General features: G+C 45.4%; 1 protein-coding gene across 4 annotated transcripts in view; it reads right to left on the minus strand.

The window, feature by feature from the left end:
- Window positions 1-16,465, minus strand: part of LOC137416855 (ral GTPase-activating protein subunit alpha-1) — a 344,184-nt gene that overhangs the window by 202,091 nt on the left and 125,628 nt on the right. For all 4 annotated transcript variants that reach the window (XM_068102513.2, XM_068102512.2, XM_068102510.2 and 1 more), the window contains exons 13-14: window positions 11,361-11,509; window positions 4,322-4,433 (exon numbers count right to left, since the gene is read on the minus strand). In XM_068102513.2, coding sequence (XP_067958614.2) covers window positions 4,322-4,433; window positions 11,361-11,509 — 261 coding nt within the window. The remainder of the gene's footprint in view (window positions 1-4,321; window positions 4,434-11,360; window positions 11,510-16,465) is intronic.

The following is a 16,465-nucleotide window of genomic DNA, read 5'->3' on the forward strand; positions in this document are numbered from 1 at the left end:
GTTGGTCCGATTGACAGGAAATTTTCACCGTCGGTGCATCTCCACCTGTATAATTTTTAATGATAATTATAACGTCATATATCACGTGGTTCGGCCGCCATCTTGGAAAAACCGAAAAACTTTCCACCTCTATATCTCCGAAAGCGCTGAATCGAAAAAAATTGAGACATGGCTCGTTGCAAAGAACTCTCCGTGGGGAATACAATATGTCAATGATTATGTCATAGGTGCCTCCATTATGACGTCATAATTCGACAAGTAGAAAACTTCATCTGATCAAGATGAAATTTATTGAGCATAATCAAGGAATAAATTAGTTTAGGAAAAAAATAATAATAATAATAATAATAATTCATTTATTTTGTATAGCGCTTTTCCAGAAGCCCAAAGGCGCTTTGACAGAGTGGAAAACATAATGCATAACAATACATGAAAACAACAATTGCAAAAAGACAAGAATCAAGAAAACAAACAGCAGCGATATACGGCATATATATAAGACAAGAATCAAAAAGACAAGACAAGACGTCATGTCACGTGGTTCATATTTGTTTTAACACAAAAGCCTTAAAAACCACTGAAAATACATCCTGGCGAGGGTTTGCAATCTCTGCTCTTTCTTGTTATGTTTGTAATGAGAAGCAGTTTGGAAAAACCAAAATGCCAAAAAAACGCCTTGGAAGAACTCCACGGAAGCGGCAGGAAGGGTCGTGTTATTAACCCTTGTGGGGTATATAGACTGCAGTAGATCTACTATCAGGAGCGATCCCCTTGGGGAGGGGGGAAAATTAATGAGCTACAACCTTCATTGTGCGACCCTTCGTCATCATGTCAGGTTTGGTTGAGATTGGATAGGTAACGACGGATTGTATCGCGGTCAAAAATCATCAGACAGACAGACAGACGCCAAATTGCGTATTTTAGTTTGATTACTTGGTCAGAGTACAGAGACTGAATGAAATTAGGGGTCGAACTGTCGTGTAATTATATTTTTTCTTATTCCTGAGATAATAAGGGATAATTTTTTCCAATTGAAATTGCCCCAAACAAGGCATAAAGGCACTCTAGGTAAGGGGCTAAGGGAAGGTTGGAAAAAGATGAGGATAAAGCAAATAAAAATAAAAATAAATAAATAAAGAAAAACAACAATAAAACATGCAAGACAGGAAGTAGCAGAAGTCAGGTAAAATGTGATTAAACCTCAATGATGTAGGAAGTAGGAAATGACATTCCTCTTGAAGGTTAGTAGATCGTAGGATAATGAGAAGCACATTACAGGGAGGGAACATTAATCCTTAACGGATAATCACGGTATAATAACGAGATAATCCAGATAATAACGAGATAATCCAGACAATAACGTTTGGTTTTAAACAATTTTTTTAATTGTAAAGTGAAATGTATTCGATACTTTGAAGTTTAAAAATGAACAACAGAAATTAATCAGTCAAGGCAGTTCTCCACCCTCCCTCCCTCCCTCCCAAGTTAAGCTCAAAGTGTCACTCTCCCCTACTCTCTCCCTCCTTCCCCTGTGTGTGATCCTCCTCCCCTCTCTCTCCATCCTCTCCCCCTCGTGTTATCCTCTCTCTCCCTCCTCTCACCCTCGTGTTATCCTCTCTCTCCCTCCTCCCCTCTCCCCTATGTGTGATCCTCTCCCCCTCTCCACTGTGTGTGATCCTCTCTCCCTCTCTCTCCCTTCTCTCTCCCTCTAGCTACCTCCTCCCTGTTTGTGATCGTCTCCCCCCCTCTCTCTCCCTCCCTCCTCTCCCCTGTGTGATCCTCTCCCTCTCTCTCCCTCCTCTACCCCTCTCTCTCCCTCCTCCCTGTATGTGATCCTCTCCCCCCCCCCTCTCTCTCCCTCCCTCCTCCCCCCTCTCTTCCTCCTCTCCCCCTCTCTCTCACTTCTCTTCCCCTCTCTCTCACTCCTCTCCCCTCTCTCTCACTTCTCTCCCCCTCTCTCCCTCTCTCTCACTCTCTCACTCCTCTCCCCCTCTCTCTCACTCCTCTCCCCCTCTCTCCCTCCCTCCTCTCCCACTCTCCCCTGTGTGTGATCATCTCCCACTCTCTCTCCCTCCTCTACCCCTCTCCCTCTCCCTCCTCTCTCCCTCTCCTCCTCTCCCCTGTTTGTGATCCTCTCTCCCTCTCTCTCTCCCTCCTCTCACCCTCTATCTCCCTCCTCCCTGTTTGTGACCCTCTCCCCACTCTCTCTCCCTCCCTCCTCTCCCCTCTCCCCTGTATGTGAACCTCTCCCCCCCCTCTCTTCCTCCTCTTCCCCTCTCTCTCCCCCTCTCTCTCCCTCCTCTCCCCTCTCTCCTGCATGTGATCCTTTCCCCTCTTCCCTGTTTGTAACCCTTTCCCCTCTCCCATGTGTGTGATCCTCTCCCCCTCCCTCCCCCTCCCCCTCTCTCCTGCATGTGATCCTTTCCCCTCTTCCCTGTTTGTAACCCTTTCCCCTCTTCCCTATGTGTGATACTCTCCCCCTCCCCCCTTCTCCCCTGTGTGTGGTCATCTCCCCTGTGCAGTGTGTGTGATGTCTTGAAGTCACATTTTACTGGGAGGGAGGAATGAGATTTTAGAGAAAGTGGAAATTGGTTTCACAGGTGGGGAAGAAAGTAATGAATGAGTGGAGGTGAGCAATGATTCTGTATTTTGACAGAAATAATTGCGAAGATACCCAACAAGGAAAATTAATCAATCACTACCAACATCAATATACCAATTTGATGTGTTACTTCAGTTAGAAATCTTACGGAAAAGTAAATAAACATTAAAATACTTTTAAAGAAACAATGTGCTTTTAAAGAAGTTTCCTTGCATTCCATTGCCTGGTGTTGGCTTAGCGGTTAGGGTGCCGGCTTGGAATCCTGGGATACTGGGTTCAAATCTCGGGCGATCGCTGAATTAACGCCAGGGGGGTTGACTCAGCCTGTCATCCTTCTGAGGTGGGAAAATTGAGTACCAGTTCACTGGTAATTCCCTGTGTGCCGCAGGTTTGGCGGCAGGAAGGGCATCCGGCTGTAAAACATTGCTTCAAAAATGGGACCACGGTGCCCGAAAAATGCCAACCCCTGCGCTGCGGGGGGAAAAGGCCTCGAAAGGTGGTTCTTCGTCTTCTTTCCTTGCATTTGAATGTACAAAAGTGAGACATAAACGAAGAGAAGCATTGGTGATGACTGAAGAGCACATATGCTGATTTAAGTCCACTTCACGAAGATAACACCAATTCAGATCTCAGAACATCAAATCGAGATGATAACTTCAAGAATACGACAACTTGGTTAACAACATCAAAACAAAAGTAATATACAACATGCATTTTAAGGCCATTTTCCCAGCAAGCGCGGGGGTTAGCCTTGCGGTCCCCATGACAATCTTCTCCATTTTGCCCTATTTTCTGCATCTCTCCTTGTTAACCCCTTTGCCCGCATTTCTTCTTCCACCATCTTTAGCCAAGTCTTTCTCGGTCTTCCCCATCCTCTACTTCCTTCTACATTCATTTCCATCACTCTTCTCAACCAGTCACTTTCATCCTTCCTCAACACATGACCAAACCATCTCAACCTGTTCCTCTTCACAGCATCAATCACAGGCTCTATTCCCATCATCTTTCGCAATTCATCATTTGTCTTCCTCTCTCTCAACGATACTCCGCACATACACCGAACCATTCGCATTTCCACCCTTTCCAGCCTTCGTTGTTGCTCTACGTTCATTACCCATGTCTCGCTCCCATAGATCGTAACACTTCTCACACATGCAGCATACACCTTTCCCTTCAGCTTCAACGACACTCCCCTCATCATCAATACGCCACTCAGTTCCCGAAACTTCTTCCATGCACATCTCACTCTAGCAACCGTTGCCGAGTCTGATCCACCTTCTCCATTCAGCATGTCTCCTAGGTAGCAAAATGTTTTCACACCTTCTAGCTTCACGCCGTCTCCAAGATCCAACTCAACATTTCCTCCATCTGCAGCTCCCTCTGTGCACACCTTACATTTGAATGTAGCTGCCACACTGGTAAATGACCCTCTCAGACCGCTACATTTTTGATGAACTCACTCAGCGCACATTGTACATTGAATGGAGTTCACTCCGACACCCTTCCTACACACAACACAGGGCCACTTCCCTGTTCTTTCCACCTCACTACATGCTTTACCACTTGCCATCAATAAAAAGTAATATGAAGGCCAAAAATCACTAAAGTAATGACTAGGTAAGAATCCAAGTTCTAACACATGATATCAGATGAAATTTAAAAAAAACAGCTTCAGTGCATTGAGCAGAATGCCATAGACAATACCAGGTATCACCTTACCTGGAACAAAGGTCCGGCTAATTTCCCAGCCAATGTGCGGTGCTTGGCTTGCTGAGGATGCTTCCTGAAGACCATTTCCGTGATTCTTAATAACACCAGCAAGAGCTGCTCCCTGTTGAAAAGAAAAAAATGTCAACAAAACACGACTGTGGAAACAGAGGCACTGGGTGTGAGAGGGTTTGTGATAATTTCAAAAAGACTGGTAGGTAGAAAGGGAAAAACTGAGCCATGAATGAGGAACACTGCACCACATTTACACCTTCTTTACCACATTTACACCTTCTTTACCACATTTCACTTAGATATCGTGCAAAACATCATTTGATCAAGCCCTTCTACCATTCCTTAAGCTCACAGCCATAAGCAAGAAGGAAGCCGAGACATCCAATTCCATAAAACGGTTATACTTCATATGGATTGTTGTCAATAAACTGAGGTCATAAATAACGGATGTGTGTGATTATTCATCACTTGATGTCAAACGTGTGAAACATCACACACACGATTAAGCAGGTAATCAAACTAAAGACCAACAAGAAAGAGCAATCAAAGATTGCAGACCCTCGCAAGGATGTATTTTCAGTGTTTTTTAAGGCTTTTGTGTAAAAACAAATATGGCGGCCGAACCACGTGACTGATGACATCATCATTTTTTTCCCTCCACCAATTTATCCCAAGATTATGCTCAAGAAATTTTATTTTGATTGGATGAAGTTTTGTACTTGTCGAATTATGACGTCATAATGGAGGCACCCATGACATCATCATTAACAGATGTTATTCCACATGGAGAGTTCTTTACAATGAGCCATGTCTCAATTTTTTTCTATTTAGCGCTTTCGGAGATATAGAGGTGCAAATGTTTTCGGTTTTTCCAAGATGGCGGCCGAACCACATGACCTATGGCGTCATAATTATCATTTAAAAATTATACATGCGGAGTTGCACCGATGGTGAAAATTTCCTGTCAATCGGACCAACGGTTGCAGAGAAAATCATATTTATTCTGCAAGGACAAACAGACAAACAGACTCAAATGCAATACCCTCTCCTCAGGCGAGGGTAATTACTGCACTGTAGTCCCAAGAACGAAGCCGGATATGAACAACACACACACTCACTCAAACACATACATACACCCAATAACACATACATATCAACACACACAAACATGCATAGATACACCCACAAACACAAACACACACACAAAACACTAACACATACAAACACACGCACACACACTCACACAGACAAAACAATAACACACACGCAAACTCACACAAGCACACACACACACACACACACATACATATCACCATACACACACACAGAACACACACACACACAGAACACATACACACAAAACACTAAAACACACACACACACACACACACACACACACACACACACACACACACACACACACACACACACACACACACACTGAGACACAGATACGCACATAGACACACACACACACACACACAGACAAACACACACAAACACGCATACACATACACACAAACACACACCCACCCACACACACCCATCCACACACACCCATCCACACACACACCCACCCACACAGACTCACACAGACAAGGCAGAATGAATGGTTCGTTTGGTCTGTTGGTAACTGCACCTGTTGTACCAAGTGAAGACAAGACAAGATTACTTGAGCACAGCAGGTGAAACTACCACAAAACACTCCGCATGTGGTCGGGGGTTTGAGTGTTGCTGCACAATATTCTCACTACAGTCGAAAGTCGAAGTTTACCTTTTTCTTTTTCAACATTTTCAAATAAACTTCCCATAAAACACTCTCCGACACTCACTGATGAGTTTGGTGAAGATCCATTTGGCCATCTATGAGAAAAATGGTGACACAGACAGATACAGACACACAGACACACAGACACACATCATGGTATTGCTGTTGGCTCCCTGGATGAACAGGTTCATTTTGAACTCAATTATTCCATCCTGGATTTAGTTTGAGCGTTTATGGAGTTAATCTGAGGTGGAAGTGGAAGTACTCCCACATGAAGAGTTTGAAGGGCGGCTCCACCTGTCACGTTCACATCATACGCCCTATACGTGCCTCCGACACATGATTGCTATCCTGCAGACAAGACAATTCAAAGAGGACAGACCGTTTTTTAAATCAAGGCAGGTATAAAGCGTAGGGGGAGGGGGAGAGGCTGGGTGTAGGCCTACTCAATATGATCAACTTCCTTAAGGGAACCTTCCATCTTCAGTCCCAACGGGTTTCTACCTCGTTATAAACTAATTAACGAAAGACGATCCAACTGACCATTGACAGACTGCAAAACAAATATGTCTGAGAAGAATATATTGAAGCCGAGAGGAGAGAGGTTGTGCGGCCCAGGGGGCTGTGCTTTTTCCGGGGATGGTTCCGGGACGTGTTGGACATCGATAAGCCATGGAGGTATTGACCTCATGACGGTCAACTTTTACCTGCGGGCCGGCGGCAGCACCGCCGGACCCCACATCCCAAGCACCGCTTTGTCGCGGCCTTCGGTGGCCTCAAAACGGACCTCGGCCCAAAACCTTGCCCAGATTCGGAAGTACTTGCATCCAAAATTTTGCTACGGTTTGGCCCTAAAATAAGTTACGTATAAACGAAAAAAGAAAAACAAGTACAGATACATTCAAAGTACACGACCCCCGTGCCGAATACTTAAACATCCTCACGGCAAGGCCGAGGCGCCTTTGGCCTTGGGCAATACCGCCGTGCAGCTCATAGAGACTGCATTGGGAGGGAGAGCTGTACAATATTTGATGGATTAATTGCATAATTAAAATCAATAAAAGATTAATCATGAAAATAAATAAATAATATATTATATATACTGAAACGCAAAAGAAACTTACCACCTTTGAAACCTTTAAATATCATCAATAACACTGCGTGTAGTAAATGTGTGAACGTATTTGTGGACAATAGTGTCCTCACTGTCAGACAAAACGGTCACGGATGGTCACTTGAACCTTCAATGGTCACTTCATAGCACAGCTGTTGAACAGCCGTTTTGACCGTCAGTGATTAGCCAAAGGGTACGGGATGATTTTAATGAGCTGCACGTGATGTCTTGATATTGGCTTTAAAAAGGCCAGTGCAAAATGGGCATTTTGACCAAAAAATTTGACCATTTTGACCAACTTCAAAAAGACCGAAAACGCAAAAGAAACTTACCACTTGTTTGAAATGTAATAAAATTGTAACAGTTCAAAATAAAACAAACCAACAATTGCTAATTGAAACATTGGCATTTTATTGATGACATGTCAAGTTTTTGACCAAGATACACCATCTCATCAGTTTGTTCTACAGTACAGAACAGCACAGGGTGCAATGTCAGTCCCCTTTCAATAGCGTGTGTGGCCACCATTGTTTTTGACACAGGCAGTGCATCGTCGGCGTATACTGCCTACCAGTCTTTGGATGGATTGCTGCTGGATTCTGTCCCACTCAGTCCTCAATGTCTGAAGCAGCTCTGCCCGTGTCCTGGCCCTGCCAACTACGCATCTCCCAAGCTCATCCCACAGGTGCTCCATGGGATTCAGGTCAGGGGAGAGTGCAGGCCACTGCATGGTGTTGATGTTCTCGCCTTGGAGAAATGCAGTGGTAAAGCGAGCAGCATGGGGACGAGCGTTGTCATGTTGAAAGTTTCTCAGTTCTGGGTGGTCTCAGGTCTCAGTTCTGGGTATTTAAAGGTTTCAAACGTGGTAAGTTGCTTTTGCGTTTTCGGTCTTTTTGAAGTTGGTCAAAATGGTCAAATTTTTCGGTCAAAATGCCCATTTTGCACTGGCCTTTTTAAAGCCAATATCAAGACATCACGTGCAGCTCATTAAAATCATCCCGTACCCTTTGGCTAATCACCGACAGTCAAAACGGCTGTTCAACAGCTGTGCTATAAAGTGACCATTGAAGGTTCAAGTGACCATCCGTGACCGTTTTGTCTGACAGTGAGGACACTATTGTCCACAAATAAGTTCACACATTTACTACACGCAGTGTTATTGTTGATATTTAAAGGTTTCAAAGGTGGTAAGTTTCTTTTGCGTTTCAGTATATATATATATATTATTTATTTATTTTCATTATCATTCATTTACTTATTTTCTTTCTCAACTGGACAATATCTCAGGCACCTTTTGACATAGGAAGCTGATATTTGGACATGACAATGACCAAGTGATTTGTCTGTAAAGGGCATTTTCATTCGTTTGGCCTTGAAGCACCTTGTCACTCCTGTAACATGCTAAACTCACTCGATGTCCGCATAACTCATTAGTTTGGCCTTGAAGCACCTTGTCACTCCTGTAACATGCTAAACTCACTCGATGTCCGCATAACTCATTCGTTTGGCCTTGAAGCACCTTGTCACTCCTGTAACGTGCTAAACTCACTCGATGTCCGCATAACTCATTAGTTTGGCCTTGAAGCACCTTGTCACTCCTGTAACGTGCTAAACTCACTCGATGTCCGCATAACTCATTCGTTTGGCCTTGCAGCACCTTGTCACTCCTGTAACGTGCTAAACTCACTTGATGTCCGCATAACTCATTCGTTTGGCCTTGCAGCACCTTCTCACTCCTGTAACGTGCTAAACTCACTCGATGTCCGCATAACTCATTCGTTTGGCCTTGCAGCACCTTGTCACTCCTGTAACGTGCTAAACTCACTCGATGTCCGCATAACTCATTCGTTTGGCCTTGCAGCACCTTCTCACTCCTGTAACGTGCTAAACTCACTCGATGTCCGCATAACTCATTCGTTTGGCCTTGCAGCACCCTGTCACTCCTGTAACATGCTAAACTCACTCGATGTCCGCATAACTCATTCGTTTGGCCTTGAAGCACCTTGTCACTCCTGTAACATGCTAAACTCACTCGATGCCCGCATAACTCATTCGTTTGGCCTTGCAGAACCTTCTCACTCCTGTAGCATGCTAAACTCACTCGATGTCCGCATAACTCATTCGTTTGGCTTTGCAGCACCTTGTCACTCCTGTAGCATGCTAAACTCACTCCATGTCCGCATAACTCATTAGTTTGGCCTTGCAACACCTTGTCACTCCTGCAACCTGCTAAACTCACTCCATGTCCGCATAACTCATTAGTTTGGCCTTGAAGCACCTTATCACTCCTGTAGCATGCTAAACTCACTCCATGTCTGCATAACTCATTAGTTTGGCCTTGCAGCACCTTGTCACTCCTGTAACATGCTAAACTCACTCGATGTCCACATAACTCATTCGTTTGGCCTTGCAGCACCTTGTCACTCCTGTAACATGCTAAACTAACTCGATGTCCGCATAACTCATTTGTTTGGCCTTGCAGCACCTTCTCACTCCTGTAACGTGCTAAACTCACTCGATGTCCGCATAACTCATTCGTTTGGCCTTGCACCACCTTCTCACTCCTGTAACATGCTAAACTCACTCCATGTCTGCATAACTCATTAGTTTGGCTTTGCAGCACCTTGTCACTCCTGTAACGTGCTAAACTCACTCGATGTCCGCATAACTCATTCGTTTGGCTTTGCAGCACCTTGTCACTCCTGTAACATGCTAAACTTACTCCATGTCCGCATAACTCATTAGTTTGGCCTTGTAGCACCCTGTCACTCCTGTAGCATGCTAAACTCACTCGATGTCCGCATAACTCATTCGTTTGGCCTCGCAGCACCTTGTCACTCCTGTAACATGCTAAACTCACTCCATGTCTGCATAACTCATTTGTTTGGCCTTGCAGCACCTTGTCACTCCTGTAACATGCTAAACTCACTCGATGTCCGCATAACTCATTAGTTTGGCCTTGTAGCACCCTGTCACTCCTGTAGCATGCTAAACTTACTCCATGTCCGCATAACTCATTAGTTTGGCCTAACAGCACCTTGTCACTCCTGTAACATGCTAAACTCACTCGATGTCCACATAACTCATTCGTTTGGCCTTGCAGCACCTTGTCACTCCTGTAACATGCTAAACGCACTCCATATCCGCTTGGCCCGGGGTTGGTTTAGCGGTTAGGGTGCCGGCTTGGGATCCTAGGATCCTTGATTCGAATCCCGGTCGATCGCTGAATTAACGCCAGGGGGGTTGACTCAACCCGCCATCCTTCCGAGGTCGGCAAATTGAGTACCAGTTCACTGGTAATTCCCTGTGTGTCGCAAGAGGCGACGAACAGGGTTGTCATCAGGAAGGACATCCGGCCATAAAACATTGCTTCAAAAAGGGGACCACGGTGCCAGAAAATAATTAAATAATAAGGGTAAAAAAATGAAATAATTAATCAATTGCCGAATATAACACATAAACCACCACCATTTCATCCGAATCTGTAAAAAAATATATATATTTAGTCATTAATGAAATAATTAAATAATTCATCGATTGATTAATTAATCAATTAATCAAAAATAGCCTTGACAGCCAAATCACTTGGTCATTGGCATTTCCAAATATCAGCTTCCTAACTCAAAAGGTGCCTGAGTTAATGGTCAGAAAAGAAAGGAAATTTAATTCATTAAATAAGTACTTAATCAATCGCTCATAATTAAATAACTCCTCAATTAATTGATTAATCAAAAAACAAAAAATACCCTTTTTGAAAAGACTTGCTCACTATTGTGCCGAAATTTCAGCTTCCTAGCTCAAAATATGGCTGAGATATAGCCCAGACAAACAAGAAAGCAAGAAAACAAACAAACAACCAGAGTGAAAACTGAGTACTCCCTTTCAGCGTGTGTCATTGCCGAGCCCCCTTCGGTGCCCGGCAATGACGTCATGCAGCGCTTGCAGATGGCAAAGAAAAGGAGCGGTGTACAATATTTATAAGATGTAATCTACCAAAACATGGCTGCTTCCTGGTCATCAAAGTTTGACAACCAAGATGAGAATGATGATTGTGCAGATGTTCCACAGATGTTGACACAGGAGACATTTTGCATTAAACTGCGATCTTCTCAAAAAGGCAATTCATCATGAAATCAAAACCCGGAGGTACACACCATGTGCGCTTGGCCATGTGTGTATTCATGACCATATGACGGTAGATGTTGAGCACTCGTTTGCACATGTCCACATGCTCCTCGAGCAGTTTCAAGATCTCGTTGCAGGGCTCCAACAAGAACACATTTGCAGAGGTGGTAAGAAAAACCTGCTCCGTAAAAAAAAAAAAACACACGGAAATTGATGCACATGAAGAGTACAACATGAATAACTAGAACGGCACTCAGTAGAGAGCACACCTCCGCCGGGTTGGCCCTATCTCCCAATGGTGAAGAATCTCTCAATAAATTAAATAATTCTCATATCCGAATTCAAATTCATATCTTCACCAAAATCGAATATATTTGTCCTTGTCAAACACCCAACCGGTCCACCAAGTTTCGTCCAAATCCGTCCACAACTTTTTGAGTTATCCTGCTATGTATCGTTTTTGGCCCTTTCTCTCCCAATGGTGAAGAATCACTTAATAATTCTACTAGCAAGATCCGAATCCGGATCTTCACCAAAATCTAATCATTTCGTCCTTATCACATATGCTACCTCTCTGCCAAATTTCGTCCGAATCCGTCCACAAATTTTCGAGATATTTTGTTCACAGACAAACGGACAGACAAACAGACAGGGGTGAAAACATATCCTACATCCACCTTTGGTGGCGGAGGTATAAAGAAGTGTCCGCAAATTCAAAACAACATGATGGTGCAAACTTATTACAGTCAACGCGTCATAAAATGAGAGAAAACACTCATTTTCACTCCTGAAATGATATCAACCGAATCTCTTTGATGCATCAAAATAACAAGCTAAACTAACTCGATGTCCGCATAACTCATTTGGCCTTGAAGCACCTAGTCACTCCTGTAACATGCTAAACTAACTCGATGTCCGCATAACTCATTTGGCCTTGAAGCACCTAGTCACTCCTGTAACATGCTAAACTAACTCGATGTCCGCATAACTCATTTGGCCTTGAAGCACCTAGTCACTCCTGTAACATACTAAACTAACTCGATGTCCGCATAACTCATTTGGCCTTGAAGCACCTAGTCACTCCTGTAACATGCTAAACTAACTCGATGTCCGCATAACTCATTTGGCCTTGAAGCACCTAGTCACTCCTGTAACATGCTAAACTAACTCGATGTCTGCATAACTCATTTGGCCTTGAAGCACCTTGTCACTCCTGTAACATGCTAAACTAACTCGATGTCCGCATAACTCATTTGGCCTTGAAGCACCTAGTCACTCCTGTAACATGCTAAACTAACTCGATGTCCGCATAACTCATTTGGCCTTGAAGCACCTAGTCACTCCTGTAACATGCTAAACTAACTCGATGTCCGCATAACTCATTTGGCCTTGCAGCACCTCGTCACTCCTGTAACATGCTAAACTCACTCCATGTCGACATAACTCATTCGTTTGGCCTTGCAGCACCTTGTCACTCCTGCAACATGCTAAACTCACTCCATGTCCGCATAACTCATTCGTTTGGCCTTGCGGGCCCCTTGTCAGTCCTGTAACATGCAAAACTCACTCAATGTCCGCATAACTCATCAGTTTGGCCTTGCAGCACCTTGTCACTCCTGTAACGTGCTAAACTCACTCCATGTCCGCATAACTCATTCGTTTGGCCGTGCAGCACCTTGTCACTCCTGCAACATGCTAAACTCACTCGATGTCCACATAACTCATTCGTTTGGCCTTGCAGCACCTTGTCAGTCAAGTAACAAGCTAAACTAACTCGATGTCCGCATAACCCATTCGTTTGGCCTTGCAGTACCTTGTCATTCAGGTAACAAGCTAAACTAACTCGATGTCCGCATAACTCATTCGTTTGGCCTTGCAGTATCTTGTCACTCCTGCAACCTGCTAAACTCACTCCATGTCCGCATAACTCATTCGTTTGGCCTTGCAGCACCTTGTCACTCCTGTGACATGCTAACCTCACTCCATGTCCGCATAACTCATTAGTTTGGCCTTGTAGCACCCTGTCACTCCTGTAGCATGCTAAACTCACTTGATGTCCGCATAACTCATTCATTTGGCCTTGCGGGCCCCTTGTCAGTCCTGTAACATGCAAAACTCACTCAATGTCCGCATAACTCATTAGTTTGGCCTTGCAGCACCTTGTCACTCCTGTAACGTGCTAAACTCACTCCATGTCCGCATAACTCATTAGTTTGGCCTTGCAGCACCTTGTCACTCCTGTAACATGCTAAACTCACTCGATGTCCGCATAACTCATTCGTTTGGCCTTGCAGCACCCTGTCACTCCTGTAACATGCTAAACTCACTCGATGTCCGCATAACTCATTCGTTTGGCCTTGCAGCACCTTGTCACTCCTGTAACATGCTAAACTCACTCCATGTCCGCATAACTAATTCGTTTGGCCTTGCAGCACCTTGTCACTCCTGTAACATGCTAAACGCACTCCATATCCGCATAACTCATTCATATTGACTTCCGGGTGCTGTTACGAGAGGACGCTGGCGCTGCATGTTCGCCGCTTCTCCGACTGCATGGATGTACAGGGTCTGCTTCTACTTTTCTGACCTGACATCTCACACCTGTCCTGCCTTTTGTTGATTGTGGATTGGATTGGATTTGTGAACTGTGGACTTTGTGGATTGTGGACTTTGGTTTGTGGATTGTGGACGCCGCCGGTGCTGTTTGTTCTCCAACGGAAGGCGCACCTTGTCAGACAGAGAAAGTGGATTACGGAATGGTACGGAATACGGAATCGAAAGGTACGGAATTCTGCTTTTCTAGTACTCTTGGCGGCTTTTTGGCCGACGGGTCTGCTCTCTGCTTGATCAAAGCAGATCAAATCAAAGATCCTCCCGGCTTCACCTGTCCGGCTCTTCCGCCGTTGCCTCCTGCCCGCTCCCGGGCATCTCACACCTGTCCTGCCTTTTGTTTCTTGGGTTGCTCTCCTGTGGGTTGCCTGGACGGCTGGCTGGCTCCCTGTTGGCCACCGCTGCGGTCGTCGAGCTGCAGGACACTCGCTGGCTGTTGCCCGGCTGCCTCCTCGGCTCCTCGGCTCTCTTGTCCTCGGCTCTCTATTGGTCCTCGGGCTGCTCATCTTCATTCCTCGACCCTCCTCGCGTGTCGTGCTCTGGACCAGCCTGTTGTGCCTGGCGCTTTGGTCAGCCAGCCTGCGGCTGCCGGCTGACCTCTCCGGGCTCTGTGCCCCTTCGCTCCTGCCTGACATGGCACTGAGGTACTCCGCCGCTAGGCTTCTTCAACTCAACAACCACTCCACTCTGCCAGTCCGCCATGCATCTCTGTCATCAAAAACCACGGACTCCTACGACGACCCAGATACATACATAGAGGCTCCGGTCACAAGTTTGTTTACTCCCAGACAGGACACTCCATCCCCTCACTCTGGTCAGCTGAGCGCACTCTCACCCGTCGATTACGTCATCACAGCAACATACACGAATGCGCCCCCTGTCTGCAAGCCCTGGCAAAATCATCCGAGTCCATCCGCACCATACAAAGCAATATGAAGCTTACTCTGTTCAATACCCGGTCCCACAACAATAAAAGCCACATCTTGAACGTTTTCATTCTGGATAATAAACTGGACTTTCTCTGTCTGACTGAAACCTGGCAACAACCTCTGGACTACCTCTCACTCAACCTCATTACACCCAATGGTTACTCATACATCAATAAACCACGCTCGGGGGGGCCGAGGTGGTGGAATTGCTGTAATACACCGACAGGACATCAAGACCAGCCTCATCTCCATCTCATCTGCTCCATCATTTGAACACCTGGCTTTTAAACTTTCTGGTTACACACAGTCAGTCATGGCAGTTGTCTACCGCCCTCCCAAACCACACCCATCATTCCTGTCTGACTTCTCTTACTTTCTGACCCAGCTCTGTTCCTTCTCCCCCTCAACCCTCCTCCTCGGTGATTTCAATATCCACATGGACTCAACTGACTCCACAATAACCGCTGACTTCATTGATATTCTTAATTGCTTTAACATCACTCAACATGTCAACTTTCCCACCCATAACCGTGGTCACATTCTGGACCTTGTCTGTTCTATTGGACTAAATCTACATCATCTCTCTGGCTCTGACCTCACCCTCTCCGATCACTTAGCCATCACTATGACCATCAACATTCCCACCCCAGCACCAAGGCAAAAACGCATAATCAACTTCCGTAAGCTAAACTCTCTTTCACCTACCTCATTCTCATCTTCCCTCTCCGAAAAGATGTCCACCTCTCCCTTCGTTGATTTGCACAGCCCCTCTGACCTCACTGACTACTACAACCGCACTCTCTCCTCCTCCCTTGACCAGCTTGCGCCTATAAAAACCAAAACAGTTTCCTCCACCCATTCTGCTCCCTGGTTTACCCCTGAACTGCGCCTGATGAAAACCCGTGCCCGCCAACTTGAAAGACTCCGTAATAAAACAGGTCTCACAATCCACTCCCAAGCCTACAAAGACCACCTGCAGCACTACAAAGATGCCCTCTCCCACTCCACCTTCGACTCTCAAATAATCCACTCTGGCTCCGGAAACCCAAAAGCACTCTTCTCCACAATAAACAAACTCCCCAGCCCCCTGGATACCACCACCCAGTCATTCACAGTCGACAATTGCATTTCTTTCCTTTCATTCTTCCAAAGCAAGATAGACAACATCTACAGCAGCTTAACTACCACCTCACCTGCTCCCCCTCAAACCATCTGCTCCCCCTTATCCTGCCAACCCCGATCTCAGTTTTCCCCAGTCTCCCCTACTGACCTCTCTGAACTCCTCACAGGAAGGAAAACTGCCACCTGCACTCTGGACCCCATCCCCTCCAGCTTTGTTAAGGCTTGCCTTCCTGCTCTCTCTCCACTTATCACTGCAACGATAAACTCCTCCCTGTCTCCTGGCATCGTCCACCATCCCTCAAAATCGCTGCTGTCACCCCCATTCTGAAAAAACCTGGACTAAACCCTGACACCCCAAATAACTTCAGACCCATCTCCAACCTACCCTTTCTGTCAAAAGTTTTGGAACACGCTGTAGCCACTCAACTCAAACATCACCTCTCTGCCAATAACCTGTATGAAACATTCCAATC

The sequence above is a fragment of the Myxine glutinosa genome, chromosome 11, assembly GCF_964187855.1.
Source record: "Myxine glutinosa chromosome 11, kmMyxGlut1.1, whole genome shotgun sequence".
NCBI lineage: Eukaryota > Metazoa > Chordata > Myxini > Myxiniformes > Myxinidae > Myxine > Myxine glutinosa.